The sequence below is a fragment of the Neoarius graeffei genome, chromosome 5 (genome assembly GCF_027579695.1).
Source record: "Neoarius graeffei isolate fNeoGra1 chromosome 5, fNeoGra1.pri, whole genome shotgun sequence".
In the NCBI taxonomy this organism is placed as follows: domain Eukaryota; kingdom Metazoa; phylum Chordata; class Actinopteri; order Siluriformes; family Ariidae; genus Neoarius; species Neoarius graeffei.
In genome coordinates, this window is record NC_083573.1 from 10,223,135 (window position 1) to 10,245,276 (window position 22,142).

The 22,142-nt window shown below is 39.7% G+C and overlaps 1 protein-coding gene across 1 annotated transcript; it reads left to right on the forward strand.

Moving 5' to 3' along the window:
• The first annotated feature begins 1,166 nt into the window (after positions 1–1,166).
• LOC132886494 (C-C chemokine receptor type 5-like) lies at positions 1,167–13,550 on the forward strand. Its single transcript, XM_060921194.1, has 2 exons — positions 1,167–1,251; positions 9,816–13,550. The coding sequence occupies exons 1-2, from the start codon at positions 1,227–1,229 to the stop codon at positions 10,871–10,873; spliced, it is 1,083 nt and encodes a 360-aa protein (XP_060777177.1). The 5' UTR covers positions 1,167–1,226; the 3' UTR covers positions 10,874–13,550.
• The last annotated feature ends 8,592 nt before the right edge of the window (positions 13,551–22,142 follow it).

Genomic DNA, 22,142 nt, shown 5'->3' on the forward strand with positions numbered 1-22,142 from the left:
TGGGTTTCCTCCGGGTGCTCCGGTTTCCCCCACAGTCCAAAGACATGCAGGTTAGGTTAACTGGTGACTCTAAATTGACCGTAGGTGTGAATGTGAGCGTGAATGGTTGTCTGTGTCTATGTGTCAGCCCTGTGATGACCTGGCGACTTGTCCAGGGTGTACCCCGCCTTTTGCCCGTAGTCAGCTGGGATAGGCTCCAGCTTGCCTGCGACCCTGTAGAAGGATAAAGCGGCTAGAGATAATGAGATGAGACAAATAAATATATAAAAAAACTTTTATAAACACATGACCTGCATTTGTTTCCCCTTTCTTTTGCTTTTAGCTATCTGTAAAATAAGAGCTCTCAGATTTCTTGTTAAATCTATTTGTACACTCAATTGCACAACAGCTCTTTTCCATTTTAGATTCGTTTTTGTGTGTTTTTGCATAACTGTTTTAGTGCTGCGTTACGTCTGCCTACAGTGAAGTCACATGTATTCCTGCTATTTTATGTTTTACATCTTGCATCATTTACTGTCAAAACAACATAAGTACAACTTGGAAAAACTCAGAGATTACGCAGACTGATGATTACCATGATTTATTTTTTAAATTTCATCAATTGGATTTATTTCATCATCATAAATTTGTATTGTAATTTATTGTTGCACAATATATCCTTACATGACAACTTAAAATACAATTGTTATCCCAAGTTCAGCCTTTAGTGGCCACAAAATAGCATTGCTGATTCACACTTTCAAGGTCCCCATTTTCATCCGAAGCTTGAATTGTTGTCTGTGTGCAGTTTTGCATGTTTCCTTTTAGCCTTTCTGGGATTCAATTAGATAAACATTCAAAACAGAGAAATCATGCTATTCTGTTCAGACAAATCCAAATTGTAAGGCAAAAGCCAGAGTCACAAAACAGGCAATGGTCAGGCAAGGCACAAAGAGTATGTCAGAGATAATATCAAAAGGCAAAGTCAAAAACACAAAGAGTCGCACCAAACTCGGCAGAGCAATAATAGAAGGCTTGATAAACCCAAATACAAATGTTTTTGGAATTTCATGTACATGTTAAAATTAGCTGAAGTACTTTCACCATTATGGACTTCACTGTTCTTTCAGCAGATCAAAGCCCCACCTCAGAAATGTCATGACATCATAGCTCAGCCTCTTGTCATGTACTAATACAGTACACGCAGTCTTCTTTCACAATCACTCTTGGACTGAGGAAACGTTGACATGAATTACTCCAGCATGCCAACCAGTAGGTGAACCTTTTTCTTTTTGCATTATTGTAAAATCCAGTAACTGCTTGGTAACCATTTATGATCATTGCTCCAATGAGTAAAGTGTGTTTAAAATTTATCGATAATTGTATTAAAACTGACAGTGTGCAGCTGAAGAGTGGCTGTCCTCTTCTTTGATCTGAATTTAATACTGAGTCTCCAAAACTTGCTGACTGCACACTTTCTTTCATTTGCCTTATTTTACAGTGTTATAGATTATGGAAAATAGAAAATATCAGTACTTTACGATAAGACCCACAAATATATTAATAATATGAAGTAAAGGGTAATGAGTAATGCTTTTATAATGATGAATGTATACATTCTCTCATCCTTTGTACATCAGGTAAATGGAAATAATTAAGTATTAACATCTTTTTAACTCATTCTGTTAATGATTCTGATTCGCAAAATTTTAGAGAAGCTTTAATATGTGTTTTTTTTTCCGAGGAACTTAGTCCGGTAGGGTTGCAATGGTATGAGATTTTCATGGTATGATAACTGTCTCAGTAAATATCAAGATTTCACAATATCACAGTTTACAGCATTTCACTATTCTTCTTCTTCTTCTTAATAATAATAATAATAATAATAATAATAATAATAATAACAGAATTATAAACATGATATGAAAAAATAGCATGTAACTTATCATTGGAAAGAACCAAAACTCCAATTCAAATATAATCTCAGGTACAATGTGGTAGCAGAAATAATAGATTTATTGATGATCCAGCAAACCATGCAATAAAGGAATTGGCCTCAACCGAGAGCTTGATTCCCCTTTTTACATTCTGTTTGGACTTTACCTAGTAGAAGCAAATTACTGTCATCAGATTGCACACCTTCACTGTTGGAAAATGAATACCATTGTTTTTGTCCTTCCACTCTTGTCCCAATTTTTAGTCTGTTTCATTCTCCATTATGTTTGTCATACTTGGCTGCATTTCAACTATGCAGTCCTTTTCTCCCTTCTGTATGAGTTAACTGTTTCTTATTTTCACATACCAATCTGTCTTCTTAAGTCTCAGTTGCCCTTAAAACCTCACCTCTCATGAACACCATTATAATTATCATTCATAGGTTAGTATAAAACAAACAAACACACACACACACACACACACACACACACACACACACACACATATATAGGTGGTACGGTGATGTAGTGGTTAGCGCTGTCGCCTCACAGCAAGAAGGTCCAGGTTCAAGCCCCGTGGCCGGCGAGGGCCTTTCTGTGTGGAGTTTGCATGTTCTCCCCGTGTCCGCGTGGGTTTCCTCCGGGTGCTCCAGTTTCCTCCACAGTCCAAAGACATGCAGGTTAGGTTAACTGGTGACTCTAAATTGACCGTAGGTGTGAATGTGAGTGTGAATGGTTGTCTGTTACCCCTTTTCCACCAAATCAGTTCCAGGGCTGGTTCGGGACCAGTGCTTAGTTTGGAACCAGGTTTTCTGTTTCCACTGACAAAGAACTGGCTCTGGGGCCAGAAAAACCAGTTCCAGGCTAGCACCAGCTCTTTGCTGGGCCAGAAGAAAGAACCGCTTACATCATCAGGGGGCCGGAGTTGTTAAGACCAACAACAATAGCAAGACCGCAAAAGGTCGCCATTTTTAAATAAGCAACGAGATATCATGGATGCAGTAAAGCAGCAGTCATCCATTATTGTTGTTGTTGTTGTTGCTGCTTCTTCTTCTCCGTGTTGTTGTTACTTCGATGTTCGCGCCAAGGTTTATGCAAACACAGTGACGTAACTGACGTATACAGTGACGTAATGACGTGGCTCCCCTTAGCACCCAGAGCTATGGAAAAGCAAACTGGTTCTCAGCTGGCTCGCAAGTTGAACGAGTTGTGAACCAGCACCAGCACTGGCCCCGAACCAGCCCTTTGCTTTTCCATAGCTCAGGGTGCTAAGGGGAGCCACGTCATTACGTCACTGTATACGTCAGTTACGTCGCTGTGTTTGCATAAACCTTGGCGCGAACATCGAAGCAACACCAACACGGAGAAGAAGAAGAAGCAGCAACAACAACAATAATGGATGACTACTGCTTTACTGCATCCATGATATCTCGTCGCTTATTTAAAAATGGCGACCTTTATTCACTAGCATACAGTGCTCAGTGTAAATGAGTACACCCCCTTTGAAAAGTAACATTTTAAACAATATCTCAACAAACACAAACAGTTTCCAAAATGTTGAAAAGGCAAAGTTTAATATAACATCTGTTTAACTTATAACGTGAAAGTAAGGTTAGTAATATAACTTAGATTACACATTTTTCAGTTTTACTCAAATTAGGGTGGTGCAAAAATGAGTACACCCCACAACAAAAGCTACTACATCTAGTACTTTGTATGGCCTCCATGATTTTTAATGACAGCACCAAGTCTTCTAGGCATGGAATGAACAAGTTGGCGACATTTTGCAACATCAATCTTTTTCCATTCTTCAACAATGACCTCTTTTAGTGACTGGATGCTGGATGAAGAGTGATGCTCAACTTGTCTCTTCAGAATTCCCCAAAGAAAATAATTTCTTTACACCACAAAGGTGAAGGCTACAAGAAGATCAGCAAAGCTTTACTTATCAGTCAGAATACTGTAGCAAAAGTGGTACAAAAATTTAAGAAAAATGGAACTGCAACCATCTCGCAGAGACGTCCAGGTCGTCCACAGAAGTTAACACCTTGACAGGAGAATCTTCTGATGAGAAGGGTTGAAGAAAATTGGCATGCAAGTTCACTGCAGTGATCTAAAGAAGTAGAAAGACAAACTGGGGTGACTATTTCCCATGACACAATACGGCGTACACTGCAGAGGAATGGCATGCATGGATGCCGTCCACAAAAGAAGCCTCTCCTAAAGCCCAGGCACAAAAAAGCCCGCCTAGAGTTTGCCAGGGCCCATGCTGACAAAGATGAAGACTACTGGGACTCTATACTCTGGAGTGATGAGACCAAGATAAATGTTTTTGGAACTGATGGCTTCAAAACTGTATGGCATCGCAAAGTTGAGGAATACAAGGAAAAATGCCTGGTGCCTACAGTGAAACATGGTGGTGGCAGTGTCCTTATGTGGGGCTGCATGAGTGCTGCCGGTGTCGGGGAGCTGCATTTCATTGATGGCATCATGAATTCACAGATGTATTGCTCTATACTGAAAGAGAAGATGCTACCATCACTCCGTGCCCTTGGTCGTCGTACACTTTTCCAATATGACTAAACACACATCTAAGGCCACTGTTGGATTTGTGAAGAAGAACAAGGTGAAAGTGATTCAGTGGCCAAGTATGTCTCCTGATCTGAACCTAATCGAACACCTATGGGGAATTCTGAAGAGACAAGTTGAGCATCGCTCTCCATCCAGCATCCAGTCACTAAAAGAGGTCGTTGTTGAAGAATGGAAAAAGATTGATGTTGCAAAATGTCGCCAACTTGTTCATTCCATGCCTAGAAGCCTTGGTGCCGTCATTAAAAATCATGGAGGCCATACAAAGTACTAGATGTAGTAGTTTTTGTTGTGGGGTGTACTCATTTTTACACCACCCTAATTTGAGTAAAACTGAAAAATGTGTAATCTAAGTTATATTATTAACCTTACTTTCACGTTATAAGTTAAACAGATGTTATATTAAACTTTGCCTTTTCAACATTTTGGAAACTGTTTGTGTTTGTTGAGATATTGTTTAAAATGTTACTTTTCAAAGGGGGTGTACTCATTTATGCTGAGCACTGTATGTATGGGTCTCCCCATACATAAATAAGAGAGAGAAGAGAGACTGTATGGGTGGGAGTGTGTGGTTTAGAGGTTGGGAACATGATGTTTGTGTGTAAGAGTTTATGTTTTGAGGAAAGTTATGATTATTAAGAAAAGAAAGTTTATGTTGGTTAAAAAAATATATTGGTGTACAAAAAATGAGTAGTTCTGCTTTACCACAAAAAGGATTTAGAATGGGTCACTTAAACATTTGTAGTTTACGAAATAAAACTGATGATGTTTCTGATATCCTTAATGAATATAATCTACATTTGCTTGCATTAACAGAGACCCATCTGAATCCAGAAATAAATAGTGAAGTATTGAAAATAGAGGGATATAATATGTATAGACTTGATAGAGGTACGAGGGGAGGTGGGGTAGCTATCTATTGTCAAGACCATATTCCGGTTAAAACCAGGACTGATTTAGGATGTAATGGGGTGGAAATACTATGGCTGCAAGTTCAACTACTGTACATAAAGCCAATGCTGATAGCCTGTTGCTATAGGCCTCCAAATGCGACCACAGTGTATTTGGACAATATATGTAAAGTATTAGATAAAGTGTGTGATGCAAATTTTGAGGTATTTGTCTTAGGTGATTTTAATATTGATTGGAATGTGAATGAGTGTCCGATGAAATACAAATTTATTTCTCTAGCAGATACATGTAATCTATCACAAGTAGTTAAGAAGCATACTAGGATAAACAGAATGGAGTCAAATCTTCAACATGTATTGATTTAATATTTACAAATGTGTTTGAGTTTTGTTCAAAAGCAATTTCCATTCCAGTAGGCTGTAGTGATCACAACCTTATAGCCATTAGCAGAAAGACAAAAATCCCCAAGAGGGGTCAGAAGGTCGTTTTCAAACGAAGCTTTAAATATTTTAATGAAAATAGCTATAGTAATGAAATAAGAGAGGTTGATTGGTCTGAAGTACTGCTGGAGGAAGATCCAAATCTTGCTTTGGGTGTGTTTGATCGTTTAATACTCCCAATAGTTAATAAATATGCTCCTGTCAAAAAATTAACTGTACGAAACACTAGGTCACCTTGGCTAGATCAAGAACTTAAAGCACACATGAAAGAAAGGGATAGAGCCAAAACAGAAGCAGTAAAAACTGGTGGTGAACAAGAATGGAGTAAGTATCGTAAACTTAGAAACTTTGTAACGATGTTAAATAAAAATAAGAAGAGAGTGTATTATCATAAAAGGATTAACATGATAAGTACAGACAGTAAGGCTACTTGGAACATTCTAAATCAGCTAATGGGGAAGACGGGCAGATCCATACCATCATTTTTTAGAGGCAGAGGGCAATTTTATCACTAAACCAGTAGATATAGCAAATTATTTGAGTATGTTTTTTAGAGATAAAATTCAGAAGTTAAATAATGGGATGGCAGTAAATGATGGAGGACTAGAACTTGCATCCAAACTTATCATAAATAAAGTTATGAAGAATAAAAGTTGTATTTTTCACTTTGATAAAGTCCAAGTGTCTACTGTTGAACAATGTATTAGATCTAGTAAGAATAAACCAGCTGGTATTGATAATTTGGATGCAAGGTTGCTTAAACCTGTTGCTGATGTTGTGGCTATCCCCATTTGTTATATAATTAATTTAAGTTTTGAAAAATCAATTTGCCCTGCGGATTGGAAGATAGCTAAGATTATTCCACTGCCCAAGAATAATAAAGAGATCTTCTCAGGGAAGAATAGTAGGCCAATAAGTATTTTACTGTACCTTTGTTAAGCAAAATTATGGAAAGAATAACTTATGAGCAAATACAATATTATTTCTGTACAAATGATTTGAATACAGTACATCAACATGCATATAGAAAGGGGCACTCCACAGCTACTGCACTCACTGAAATGACTGATGAATGGCTGAAAGAAATAGATGCAGGTAAGATAGTTGGTTCTGTTTTATTAGATTTCAGTGCAGCGTTTGATATTCTTGACCATAGATTATTGGTGAATAAGTTACATTGTTATGGCTTTGATCGAGGTTCTGTTGCCTGGATCAGTAGCTACCTTAACAATAGGAAATATTGTGTGTATTTTAATGGTGGTTTTTCAGATGTTAGAGAGATGAATTGTGGAGTTCCACAAAGGAGTTGTTTAGGGCCATTATTATTTTCTATATTTACTAACGATTTACCTTTAATTTTACAACAGTCGTCCATTACTATGTATGCAGATGACTCTACTATTTATGTAGCAGCCTCAACATCAAATGAGTTAGAAAAAATCCTAAATGATGAGCTTGTATTGATAAGGAAATGGGTTAATTTAAATAAATTGGTTCTAAATGTTGACAAAACAAAATGTATAGTATTGTCCTCTAAACGAGGAGGGAGAGTAGAATCAAAACTGAATGTAAAAATAGATGATAAAACAATAGAACAGGTTACAGAAGTGAAATTACTTGGTGTGTTGATTGATAGCAGAACGTCGTGGACGAGTCATGTAAATGAAATGGTGAAGAAAATGGGTAGAGGAATGGCTGCAATTAGATATTGTAGAAAATATTTACCAGGATGCTTTGTTAAGCAATTAATGCAGGCTGTGGTTCTATCTCGGATGGACTATTGTACTGTAATATGGTCAAACACATCAGAAAATAATCTTCAAAGGCTACCGGTTGCGCAAAACAAAGCTGCACGTATAGTGCTCAATTGTTCTTTCAGAACAAGAGTGTTTGATATGTTAAAAACATTGAACTGGTTACCAGTTAAAGATAGGTTACATCACACTCTTCTTAGTTTTGTAAGAAATGTAATTATGACAAAGCGTCCTGTTACTTTGTTTAAATCCTTGATGTTTTCTAGTAATATACATACATATTTTACAAGACATTCAGTACAGAGAAGATTTTGTTGCCTGCGTATAGAACAGGGGCTGGGCAGAGAACACTGCATTATAGAGGAATGTTAGCGTGGAATTCTTTACCCTGTTTTTTGGTTAATGAAGTAAATGAGAAAGCTTTTAAAATTAAATTAAAACTGTATCTGTTTACTCAAAATATATGATTATTTTCTGTTCCTCTATAAATAGGATATGTGGTACGATGACTAATTGATGGGACCAACATCTCGTCTCGTTATCTCTAGCCGCTTTATCCTGTTCTACAGGGTCGCAGGCAAGCTGGAGCCTATCCCAGCTGACTACGGGCGAAAGGCGGGGTACACCCTGGACAAGTCGCCAGGTCATCACAGGGCTGACACATAGACACAGACAACCATTCACACTCACATTCACACCTACGGTCAATTTAGAGTCACCAGTTAACCTAACCTGCATGTCTTTGGACTGTGGGGGAAACCGGAGCACCCGGAGGAAACCCACGCGGACACGGGGAGAACATGCAAACTCCGCACAGAAAGACCCTTGTCGGCCACGGGGCTCGAACCCGGACCTTCTTGCTGTGAGGCGACAGCGCTAACCACTACACCACCGTGCCGCCTGGGACCAACATATTTGAAACAAATTTTATTTCCTCTTTTGTTTTTATTTTATGTTTTTGTTTGTACAGTCTGTAAAAATGCATGTCTATGTTAAAAAAAATTTAAGGAATTGTAAGTTTGACCACAGGGAGAACAGCACCCTTCTGTGAAGGGGAAGCTGATGTGGATCAATATAAATAAATAAATAAATAAAAAGTATCATTAAAAATGTCTCAACAAACTATAACGTGATATAACTAAAGCATGTTAGTTTGTATGTTAGCACGAGAAGTCATCTTACACACACACACACACACACACACACACACACACACACACACACACACACACAGCATTGTGCACATCATTCAAACATCATTTGGAAGAGACTGTAGACACTACTCTTACCAAATAAATGCAGGCAAACCCAAAAATCATTCAACATTTTGCACAATGATCATGAAAGCCAAGGCTGGCATCATGAACTAAATTAAATGCATATGCTTACCTTAAGAAGAGTTGCAGGCTTGCTCTCAAACATATTAGTGCCGAGCACTATCTGTCTTGCTAATGCTAACTACCTTAAGAGCAGGTTTTTATTGACATAATGACAACAAATCAAGCTAATTCCCTGAATGTGGCCTGATGCAAATATAACCAGTAGGGTGTGGGTTTTTTCTGTATTTTTGTTTTTCTTTCATGTCATTTAGCAAAAAGGGTTTCATGTTCAATATGATGAATATAAATTAATTATTTAAATTATTTAAAATAATTTTCATGTTTCATATGATGAATATGGATGAATAAATAAAAACCTAATTATGATGCCAAAGGTTTGACCTGTAGGTATTGGGGTGCCTCCCATGATGCCAATCCTGAGTGCAGGTGAAATTCTCTGTTAGTTTGCAGTTTTCCGCAAATGACAGGAATAAGGAAAAGTACATGGTATGATAGTCATCAATTTTTACACCATGGTCTACCGTGAAACCTGTCTACCACTGACACCCTGTAGAACAGTGTTACCAGAATCTGTTGCTGCCTATAAATGGTGTTCCAGCACAATAAAAGTGTAAAATTCTTTAGTGCTCTTTAAATGTTCAATAGCTGATTAAGAAGCCAATCTGCCAAAAGGTTTTATTCTTTAAGTGATTTATCACCAAAAAACATGCAATAATATTTAAATTTTTTAAGTATTTTTCTGCCTTGTATTAATTTTAGAAACAGATAACTGATTGGAAAGAACTACTAAATAAATGTACTGTATGTAAATATTATTTACATTATTTAGTGATGCATGTTAATAAAGGCTTTTTTTTTCTTAAACAGAAGACAATTATGCTGACTACTATGACTTAAGTACAGATGATGGCAGGTTCCAGGCCAGTGACAACAGCAATGTAAGGAACTTTAGCCAAGTCTTCCTCCCTACAGTCTACAGCATTGTCTTCATTGTGGGGTTCATTGGCAATGGCCTGGTGTTGTGTGTCCTGGCCAAGTATCACAAACCATTCAACATGTCAGATCTGTGCCTCTTCAACCTGGCTATTTCAGACCTCTTCTTCCTTATCTCATTGCCTTTCTGGGCTGACTACGCTGCCAACTTGAAGTGGACCTTCCCAGATTTCATGTGCCGAGCAGTGACAGCACTCTACATGCTGGGCTTCTATGGAAGTATCTTCTTCATGATCCTCATGACGGTGGACCGCTACGTTGTCATTGTCCACACTTATACCTCCCTCATCTCCAAGTTCCGCTCTGTCGGAGCTAGCATAGCGCTAGCTTTGTTTGTGTGGACACTGAGCTTGGGAGTCTCTCTGCCAAACATAATTTTCTCAAACGTGACTAATGTATCAAATGTATCAGTATGCATGGTGGCATATCCAGGGAACGTATGGAAGTCATTCCATTACACTGAGCTGAACATCCTTGGTTTTATTATTCCTCTCTCAGTGATGCTGTTCTGCTACTCGCGTATCATCCCCATCTTAATGACCATGAATTCTCAGAAGAAACACAAAGCTGTCAGGCTCATGGTGGTCATAGTTACGGTTTTCTTCCTCTTCTGGACACCCTACAACATCGTCATCTTCCTGAAGCTCCTGCAAGAACTGAAATACCTGTCCAGCCCTCAGTGGTATCAGGACCTGCACATGGCTATACAGTGGGTGGAATCCATAGCGTTCTGTCACTGCTGCCTCAACCCCATAATCTACGCCTTTGTGGGGCAGAAATTCAGAAATTTATTTCGAAAGATCCTGAAAGAGTGGTTTCCTCTTTGCTTTGGCCATTGCACAACAGCTGAAAATGAGTCCTCAGAGAGAACAACGTCCATGTACTCACGCGCCTCAATGATTTTAAGCACAGAGACAAAATTAAAAATGTAACTGTTATTGCTTCTGGTCACCAAAGCCGATGTCAGTTGGTAAAAAGACCATAACACTTTGGCAATATTCCCATTTTTTTCAGAGTAGGTTGGTGATTATTTGTTGGTTTATATTGTTTATACATGCTTTCTGTAATGAGTTCATTTTAACCTAATCATGCACATATTTCCTGCAACAAGTAACAAGCTCCTTTGCAAAATAATCGAAGAATGTCATCAAATTATATTATCATTAAATCCTAATTTCTAAATAAAATGTTAAACAAACATGTATTGACATAAAACTTCAGCATATCAATAATTATCCATATTTATCTTTGTAAAATAATATATTATTAGCCTAAGATTAAGTACATTTTCCTTCAATCAAGTCTATGTATAAATTGTTACAGAAAATTAATTAACCCCTTTTGACCAATTAGATTAATTCAATAGCACTCTGGTATTGTCAGGGGTGCGAGTGTGACGGATGGAAGCGCAGATATATTCACTAACCATAAACAGTGATATGCAGAGCGATGTAAACTAAAGTGCGTGAAACACACAACAAGCAAACAGTCCAAAGGAGCAGGCGAGGTCGTGATCGAAAAAACAGGCAGGAGGTCAAAACAAGGTGCGGACAGAATATCAGAGGCAAAACAATGACAAGATCAGGAAATGAGAAACAAGAATCAAAAAACAGGAAGTCAACTAGAATGAAACAAGGCTTAGTATGGCGTAATACTTCGCGTCGTCCTTTTTTTTAAATAAGATTCTCTTTTGGGCTTTTTACACCTTTATTGGATAGGACAGTGTAGAGACAGGAAATGAGCGGGAGAGAGAGAGACGGGGAGGGATCAGGAAATGACCTCGGGTCGGAGTCAAACCCAGGTCCCCGGATTTATGGTATGGCGCCTTATCCACCTGAGCCACGACACCCCCAACTTAGCACAGTCCTTAAAGCAGATACGCAGAGCCTTTATTTTTAAATAAATTTCTGCGTGGATAGTATCTCCATCCTTGACTTTTGTATGCTGCATAAATGGGAATAAAAAAAATATACATTTTTGAGAGTTAAAATCGACCGCAAAGTTGGCATTCGAGCTGCCCCGCTGAGCCAGCCAGCGCTGAGTGCGTGACGTCACAGCGGTAATCGGTTTTAAGGTCGAGGCTTTTGACAGCTATAGGCCAAAGTCATATAAATAAATATTTATGGTGAAAGTAAGAAATACCGTTACTTACTTGCTCAACTAAGACTGATTTGACTTCACTGATTGCAGGTTGACTCTCATTAAAACAGGATAGGTGTTATAACTTATGCAACATACATGTACATGCATGCATTTTCACTGATGAAACGTAAAAGGCTCATTAAATAATCAGATGAACTGAGACAATCACATTTTGAAGCAAATTAAATAATCTTCTACTGGTAGCTTAAATACACAATACAAGTTGCATGTATTAATCTAAATGCAGGTAAACAACGTATTGTTTTTTTTTTAATCCAAATGAGAGTCGGAGCTTACCCATCTGTGTTCTCGCTTCTTGAAGGCTGATCGTTTTGAAACAATCTGACTTTCAGTTGTTCGTTTAGTTCTCAGTTCATTCGCTTCTTCCATGTAAGGGCGAGATGGCAGCAATATCCAGTTTAGAAATAAGACGGCTGCTCCACTCATTCTCTATTTTGTCCATACAGAGTACTCCGCCATTACTGCTTGGCTCAGGCAATTACTAAAACCCGGGACAGAACGGGACGTCACCAGTTTTAGCAACATTTGCGGGGAGGTCACTGCCCGAGCGATATGTCACGTCCCGTTCCATCCTGGGTTTTAGCAACAATCCTCGGCTCACTCCGGGAGGACTGGTGCGACTGAATTTTGCTTTTGTAAAAAATAAATAAAATAAATACTTTCCTTTTCTTGTAGTTTTCTTTTTCTTTAATTGTTGGTACTGCACCCTCTTTCAAGAAGCGCTTATAGCCAACGCTCCTCAACAGATCAGCGGTCTCGTACGAGTCTTCAGTAAAATGTGCAGACCAGAGGAGAGACCACTTCATAGGTGCCCAATGTGCCCGTGAACGTCTCGCAAAACGCGTCCAAATCTTTGCAGTTTGAACATTCTTGGACCATGCAATGTAAATCCACCTTCTGTCATGTTGCTGGCGGGTGAAGCAACACATCTATGTGGCATGGCGATAAATGAGCTCAAAATGGAGGATCGGAGTTGCAGTCAGCTCTGTGTTTTAGTATAGCGGAAATGGCGATGAGACCGATAGACTTCCTGCTGTGACGTCACAGACGTCAAGGTCATTCACTCAGATTGCTACCTATATGAATCACTTTAATCGTAAAAATTACGATATTAGCTTTATCGTTAATGCTTAAAACTATTCCTGTGCCATTCTTGAGGTCTCAAGGCATTTATAAACGATGGTGCACATGCAGCCTGAGGCGCGCCTTAAAGTGCACGCGCCAAGGAGGGCAGGACTGACAGGTATGAATCACGACAAAGGATGATTCCTGTTTTTTTTTTTCCTCACTGATCTGTTGAGCTTACATAAAAGCACATTGACCCTGTTGGGTGCTTTATTCTCTTGACTATTATCATTTTGTGCTGAAAAAAGGTCTCTCTTTTAAATAAACCCAAGGTGTTCAAAAATTGTATTTCACAAGACATGATTAAAAATGGCTACTTTATTTATGTGTGGTCTTTCTTTTAAACTGTCCTGATTTTATGCAAGTTAGGCTTGATTAAAAGAAGAAAAAAAAAGACTGCTGATATTTTTCTGTGTTCAGACAGCAATTTGGACACTTACTGTTGTATACTTTTGTCTTGAGCATGGACATGTATGGTCAATACAAGATGTAATGAAAAAAAGTTGATCGACTGACTATTTGTGCACAGCATGACAAACGTCATGTTGTTTTCAAGAACAATGCTGTATAATGTTTTTAAATGGTTGGCTACTAGCCCCTCTTTAAAATACGGAAGTACTATACTTTTTTGCTGTTCAATTCTGTAGTTTCGATTGTATCTTTTTGGAATGGTTAAAATTTACTTTACACGTTAATGATATAATACATAGCACACAACTGAAGTAGGAGAGTGGCTGTGAATATAACATAAATTGCTAATCCCATATCAGCAAGCCACTTTCTGCAAGGGTGACAATATTTTTACCGAATATGTTGGACAATGTTATGCACCTTCTCTAAATTATATTGCACCTCTTAATTTGGACACTCTGAATTTATTTTTTGTGCCTATATGGGGTGCGATCAAAAAGTTCTGAGACTTGTAGCAGGAGCAATAAAGAACTTCAGCATCAGGACCTGTCAACATCAGAACCTGTATTAGACACATTTTTGTGACAATGTGCACATTTTTGATTTTACTATAGACCTCAAACAGAGACCAAACATCAAATTGTGTGTCAAACTCAGAAAATCGGCACCGGAGACCCTTGAAATGCTTCATGAGCACAACCCTCAAAAATATCCAAAAAATTGAGTGTATTGTGCATCAGGATTGCTGGATCACCCTGACATCTCTTCAGAATACTTTTCAGGTCGAGGAACCATCAGGGCTGCACCGGCGGAGGATGAGGGGTGTGTCAGGATGACCTGCAAAGCAGCCATTAACTGCGACATTCTGGTGTTAAGTTCATTTATCATTTGCTGATGTTCTTCTAACAGTCGCCCCTGAGCATTGAGAGCAGTTTACTTCACTTCCTCTGCTGCATTCATTGCTGGCAAAGTATCCTGTCAGGGTGCAGGCACTTACGGATGCAAGTGCAGGGGAGAGCGGGTGCATCGCAAACTCATAACCAAACCCAATACAGCAACCTGAAGATGTAATCTGGCATGGGCAAGGGTCAGTCGATTCACAAACAGAATGGCAAAGGGCAGGCCATTTGAATGGCAACAGAATGGCAAATGAAGTCAGAAATAAACAACGTCGAAAGCATGAGAAGTCAGGCAGACTGTCAGAAGGCTCAGTATGATCAGGCATGGGGACACAGAACGATACTTTGTGGTGAGCATTTGTGAATGCTGGGCTTATATAGGGAAGTAATTCTAGGGAAATGGGAAACAGGTGTACTTCCTAGAATTCTGGAGAATAAGGGTGCTGTGGTGCTTGGGAATTGTAGTGCGAAGTGGCCATGTTTGGAGGCTACTCCGAACTCAGGTTTTCAGTGCTATTACTGACTGTCAGATATACACAAACAGGGTTTTGCTGACAGGTACATTTCAACAGTTTGTTGAAACACGTTTTCTGAAATAAGCAGCCCAAAATAATCTGACTTGAGTTGTATTATTTCAGAGTTTGTGGGTTGGTAGGCACTCCAGATACAAAATTGTTGTAAACAAACATGGAAAAAGTAAGTTTTTCATAATACTTTCAAGCATCTGTCTCAATTTAAAAATCTTTAAATCTTTATATTGAAGGACTTCAAAGTATCTTTAAATAATCCACTTTCAGCATCAACTTTTCATATCAATAGTTTTATTTACAAAAAGCTCATCATGTTTTGCACCTTGTTCCTATTATATGTTCAGGTTTATTATAAAGCCCTTTAAAAACAACAGTTGACCGAAGTGCTGAACAGTCCAACTAAGTAGAGTCATACATATGGCCTAAAAGCAGATCAAGGACACAAAAAGGGATACACACTACACAGAACAACACAACACAACACCACTCATACAGCGTCAAAAGCCAGGGAGAAAAAAATGTGTTTTCAGGAGGGATTTGAAAATAGGCACTGAAGGGGCAAACCTTACATGTAAGGGGAGTTCATTCCACAGTTTAGGACCAATGACTGCAAAGGCACGATCCCCTCTACTCTTTAATCTTGAGGGAGGGATGGTTAACAGTAGTTGATCAGAAGACCTCAGTAATCTCGTGGATGTGTGCAGATGTAAGAGATCTGCTATGTAGGGTGGAGCCAGTCCTTTCAGAGATTTAAAAACAAATAACAGAATTAAAAAATTTATCCTAAAGCGCACAGGGAGCCAATGAAGAGACTTAAGAACAGGAGTGATGTGCTCTCGCTTGCATGTTCTGGTCAGGAACTGTGCCGCAGTGTTTTGAACTAGTTGAAGCCTTGACAAAGAGGAGCAGCTAAGACCAGCGTAAAGTGCATTGCAATAAATCAAGGTGAGATGTAATAAAAACATGTATGGCAGTCTCTAGATTACCAGGTGATAAAAAAGGTTTGACGCTTGATAAGAGTCTTAAATGGAAAAAAACTAGATTTGATTACATTATTTATTTGTTTCTCCAGTTTGAAATCTGAGTCAAAAATCACATCTAGATTTCTTACAGTCTTTAACAAAAGGACTCAGAGGGCCCAGGTCCAAACTATTTTTACAGGCCTTACTAGGTTTGCAGAGTAAAACCTCGGTTTTATTTTCATTTCGATTTAAAAAATTGAAAGACATCCAAGCTTTAATGTCCTCAAGACAGTCTAAGAGCTTTATAACTGACTGGGAGTCTGTGAGCTTCAGTGGCATGTAGATCTGGGTATCGTCTGCATAGCAGTGGAAGGAGATGTTATATTTTCTTAGAATGGAACCCAATGGCAAAAGGGAAAGGGAAAACAGGATAGGGCCAAGAATTGACCCCTGGGGGACCCCATAGGGGAGGGGTGCTGAGGAGGAGGTGTATTCTCCAATGCTGACAGAAAAAACTTTGTTCAGCAAGATAAGACTTGAACCACTCAAGAGCCGTTCCCTTGATGCCAACCCACTGTTCTAGGCAGTGTATAAGGATGTTATGATCTACTGTGTCAAATGCCGCTGTAAGGTCAAGAAGAACCAGGATCACACAGTCACCACTATCAGTGATTTGAAGCATGTCATGAAAAACTTTAAGGAGTGCCGACTCGGTACTATGACTAGCTTTAAAACCAGATTGAAATGGCTCTAGGAGATTATTTGTGTCTAACTAAGACTGAAGCTGTTTAAATACAATTTTCTCCAACAATTTAGATAAAAATGGGAGCTTGGATATAGGCCTATGATTAGAGTAGACTGAAGTGTCCAGGTTAAGCTTCTTAATTAAAGGCTGGACAATAGCATGCTTAAAATGCCTGGGCACAATGCCTGATGTAAGACTGCTGTTTATGATGGCTAAAATACTGGCTCCAATGGCATCAATAGTGTCTTGAATGAGACGAGGAGGGATGGTGTCTGTAAGCCCAGTTAAAGGTTTCAGCTGCCCAATGGTTTCCAAGAGGAGAGACAGGGACACAGGCTCAAAGTTGCTCAACACTGTGGGGCACATAACAGAGATGGATGGATCATCCAAGGGGGAGATATAAGAGCTCTAATGCTTGAAATTGTATCCACAAAAAACAGTAAAAAATTTTCACAGCTAGAGGGAGTAGCATCACTCCAGGTAGACTGGGGTGCATTTAGGGCAGTATCAATGGTGTTAAATAATGTGTGCGGATTGTTGCAGTTCTGTTGGACAACATTAGAAAATATTTAGTTTTTTTCATTTTTAACATTTTTTGATATTTGACCCAGCAGTCTTTTAAGATATCAACAGAAATTTGCAGTTTATCTTTCTTCCACTTGCATTCAGCACTTCTGCATTCACGCCTACGTACTGTATATGCTCGAGTGACATCATTCAACCATGGCTCAGTTTTATTCTTTGGCCGCATTTTTTTGTCGTATGATTCATATATGTGACACAACGGAAGAAAGACTGACACAACGGAAAAAAATTATTGCTTGACAGGTTCACCTCAAAGGACAATGTTGGCAGGTATTATTATCTTTATTCTTGTTTGGCATGTACCTGCTCCAACATGGAGTACATTAGAGTTCGGAGGAACTTACTAATCTGAAATACCATCTAGATTTCACACCCAGTACACTTGAAGTATGTTATATACAGAATAACAGACAGCACTTGTAACATTTAAGATATCAACAGAAATTTGCAGTTTATCTTTCTTCCACTTGCATTCAGCACTTCTGCATTCACGCCTACGTATATGCTCGAGTGACATCATTCAACCATGGCTCAGTTTTATTCTTTGGCCGCATTTTTTTGTCGTATGATTCATATATGTGACACAACGGAAGAAAGACTGACACAACGGAAAAAAAATTATTGCTTGACAGGTTCACCTCAAAGGACAATGTTGGCAGGTATTATTATCTTTATTCTTGTTTAGCGTGTACCTGCTCCAACATGGAGTACATTAGAGTTCGGAGGAACTTACTAATCTGAAATACCATCTAGATTTCACACCCAGTACACTTGAAGTATGTTATATACAGAATAACAGACAGCACTTGTACAGGCTTGTTCTCTCACAAAAACCCAAAACTGATTTAAGCATTGGATGTTCTCCAAACCTGCCACGGTGAAGGCTTTTAGAATCATGAGTCTGGATTCAAATCTTGCCAGGAAAAAAAAAATCAATGACACTGTTTATTTTGGAGTAATATTGCACAAATCACTTTGCTCACATAAAACTAATGCCGCTTTTCCACTACAAACGCGGCTGAGTTGGGCTGAGCCGTGCCGTGCTGAATCGGGCTGAGCGGGGCTGTTGGAGTTGCATTTCTACTACAACTGCGCTGAACCGTGCTGGCTGGAAGTGGGTGGACACATTGGGTGGAGTTAGCGAAAGTGGGTGGACGTCAGGTGATGTCGTTAAGCAGCGCAAACAGTGACATCAGTGATCTTTTAAGCGGTAGTCTCACGACCCGAATAGTAAACAATAAACATGGAGGACATGGAGTCGTTAGTGTTGCTGGTCTTGGTGCTGTGGCTTGTTGTCACCGACAACGGGGACAGATACTGGCAAGAGCGTATAGATGAGGCGAGGCGCATAAGGCTTCAGAAATTCTCGTAATTCGTAATTCTTCTCCTTCCGGGTTTGCGGTGTTTACAGATCCCAGCGCGCTCGCGGGGCGTGTGTGGGCATGTGAGGACACTCCTCCTCACCAATCAGTGCACAGGGGAGTGTCTGCTCACGCCCCCAACCTCACTCGGCACGGCTTGGCTCGCTTCAGCCCCACTCCAAAATGGTGCGAGTTTTAGGGCCTAAGCAGGGCTGAAACGAGCTGAGTTGTGCTGGTTTTTGGTAGTCGAAACGTGAGCCGTGTCGGGCTGAAGTGAGCTGAAGCGAGCTGAAGTGAGCTGAAAAAGGGTAGTGGAAAAGGGCCATAATAGTCCTATAGGTGGGGCCGCACGGTGGTGCAGTGGGTAGCACTGTTGCCTCACAACAAGAAGTTTTTGGGTTCGAACCTCATGGCTGAAGAGGGGCCTTTCTGCATGGAGTTGGCATGTTCTCCCTGTATCGCTGTGGGTTTCATCCAGGTGCTCCGGTTTCCCCACAGTCCAAAGACATGCAGTTAGGCTAAATGGCTACTCTAAACTGTCCATTCATCAAGCTTGGAGAGGGATGGACTCTGCCAAGCTTAAATGCCCAAGAGACACCGATGATGGACTGTTAAATGTCATCAGTGGGGCCCGTACAGTCTTTATTGGTTATGGGAAGAGGTAGAAGATAGTCTAGGAAAGGAGGAACATGTGCAAAGGAAATGAATTAGTTGATCCAACTAAAATGTCAAAATAATAAGTCTCAGTGTCCAGCTGCGATAAAGACTTATTTGTAAAAGCTGGGATCAGATTGTGCTATTTCAGTGTTCTTTTTAGATTATTACTTGTCACACTGTCACAATGCTTTGATTTCTTTATTTGCATGTCTATCTTATTTGTTTTGTGTTTTATGGAACAAGCCTTGAGAGTGGGCAGGAATGCAGGTCCAATCACATGGTCTTTTCATATTACCGAACTAATTGTCATGAAGGATGGGTTGTGATGCAGTGGTTAGCACTGTTGTCTCACAGCAAGAAAGTTCTGGGTTCAAAACTCCTGGCTGACTGGGGCCTTAATGTGTGGAGTTTACATGTTTTCCCCATTCCTATGTGGGTTTCTTCCACGTGCTCCAGCTTCTTCCCATGTCCAAAGACATGGTTATCTTGCACAGGGTCATGGGCAAGCTGGAGCCTATCCCAGCTGACTATGGGCAAGAGGCAGGGTACACCCTGGACAAGTCGCCAGATCATCACAGGGCTGAAACATAGAGACAAACAACCATTCACACCCATGGTCAATTTTGAGCCACCAATTAACATAATTTGCAGTTCTTTGGACTGTGGGGGAAACTGGAGCACCCAGAGGAAACCCACGCGGACACGGGGAGAACATGCAAACTCCGCACAGAAAGGCCCTCACCGGCCACGGGGCTCGAACCCGGACCTTCTTGCTGTGAGGCGACAGCGCTAACCACTACACCACCGTGCCGCCCAGGGGAAAACATATTAAGTAAATTTATTTGTAAAGTGTTTTTAACAAGAGACATTGTCACAAAGCAGCTTGACAGAAAAATAAATATTTGAACATCTGAATTAATACATTTATCCTGAATATATTTATTCCGAATGAGCAAGCCTGAGGCGACGGTGGCAAAGAAAAACTCCCTGAGAGCTCATGAGGAAGAAACCTTGAGAGGAGCCAGACTCAAAAGGGAACCCATCCTCATTTGGGTGACAACAGATAATGTGATTATAAATAACTCACTTCTGTGGGTGTTCATATGGTCAAAAAGTGCAATTGTGTAACCAGGAAATTCATTATAGTTTTAACATTAAGTCTGTTTTGCTGAAGTTATCAGCTGTTCATTGATGGAGACATGAGTGCAAGACTGTTCATAACAACTGCAGTCTGAAAATTATCATGGCAATTGTAGTCTGAAGCCATCGTAGCAAAACGATAAATGTCCAGAGGCATCTTCTAAGTGTACTTTTCGACTGTGCATATGGGGCCATCCTCCACCCTTCTTTAGCTCGGCTGGGGTGTCCCTTGACTCAGGAGTCCATTGACTCAACAAATATATTTTCTTTTTTTTCTTTATATTTCTTTCTGGCCTGCTAGAATATGGCAAAAGTAGTCTAAGTTAGGTCTTGTTTCGACTTCTAAATTTTAAACACTTTTAAACACTATTTAAAGGTGTGTAAAATGTTATTTATAAGCGAGTACACGCTATTTTAAAAATGCGAGTTGGGTAAATGCCATTTACCTGCATTTAGTCTCCACGACAGCCCTGTTTTCATGTTGCTGAACTGACTCAGAAATACACTGTCTGAAAGGTAAAACTTTGTGAGATTTAATTTCATCTCATCTCATTCTCATCATCTCTAGCCGCTTTATCCTGTTCTACAGGGTTGCAGGCAAGCTGGAGCCTATCCCAGCTGACTACAGGCGAAAGGCGGGGTACACCCTGGACAAGTCGCCAGGTCATCATAGGGCTGACACATAGACACAGACAACCATTCACACTCACATTCACACCTACGGTCAATTTAGAGTCACCAGTTAACCTAACCTGCATGTCTTTGGACTGTGGGGGAAACTGGAGCACCTGGAGGAAACCCACGCAGACACAGGGAGAACATGCAAACTCCGCACAGAAAGGCCCTCGCCAGCCACGGGGCTCGAACCCGGACCTTCTTGTTGTGAGGCGACAGCGCTAACCACTACACCACCGTGCTGCCCCTGAGATTTAATTTAATTCACCATTTGATTTTCTCCCAATATTTATAAAAATTAAATAGAGAACATGTTATGGCAAGAAAAGCAACATTTATTTTCTGACTCTTGATCAACTTAAATATTTCTTTTGCTAAATTTACATGAAAAATATAGTTCCCTTTTCTTAATAAACTGCAGTAATTCTTTATCCACATTTCTAAAGTTTGGAGTAAAATATAATAGCCATATATTATATGTTGACAGACATATAATCACCTATTAACTAAAATATTCCTTTGACAACCCCATTTCCAAAAATGTTGGGACACTGTTGTGGCAGCGGGGGCGTGGCCAAGCACCGGTTTGTGAATGTGAACCTTGTATCTGTGTGTGTTGCAGTGAAGACGGAAGGTAGAAAAGGAGGGAGAGCGTGACGAGAGGGGCCTCTCCCGACCAGAACACGTGTGTGAGAATGAGTTTAACCAAGCTGAAAAGCAGTAGGAAAAACTGAAAATAAAGCCTGTGTTGACTCTATTTCCTGCCTGCCGCGCTTCAGTATTCCACCCACATCAGGGAAATACCACAACTGTGTAAAACATAAATAAAAATAGAATGTGAAGATTTGCAAATCATGGAAACCCTATATTTCATTGAAAATAATACAAAGACAACATATCAAATATTGTAACTGAGAAATGTTATTGTTTTTTGAAAAATATGCACTT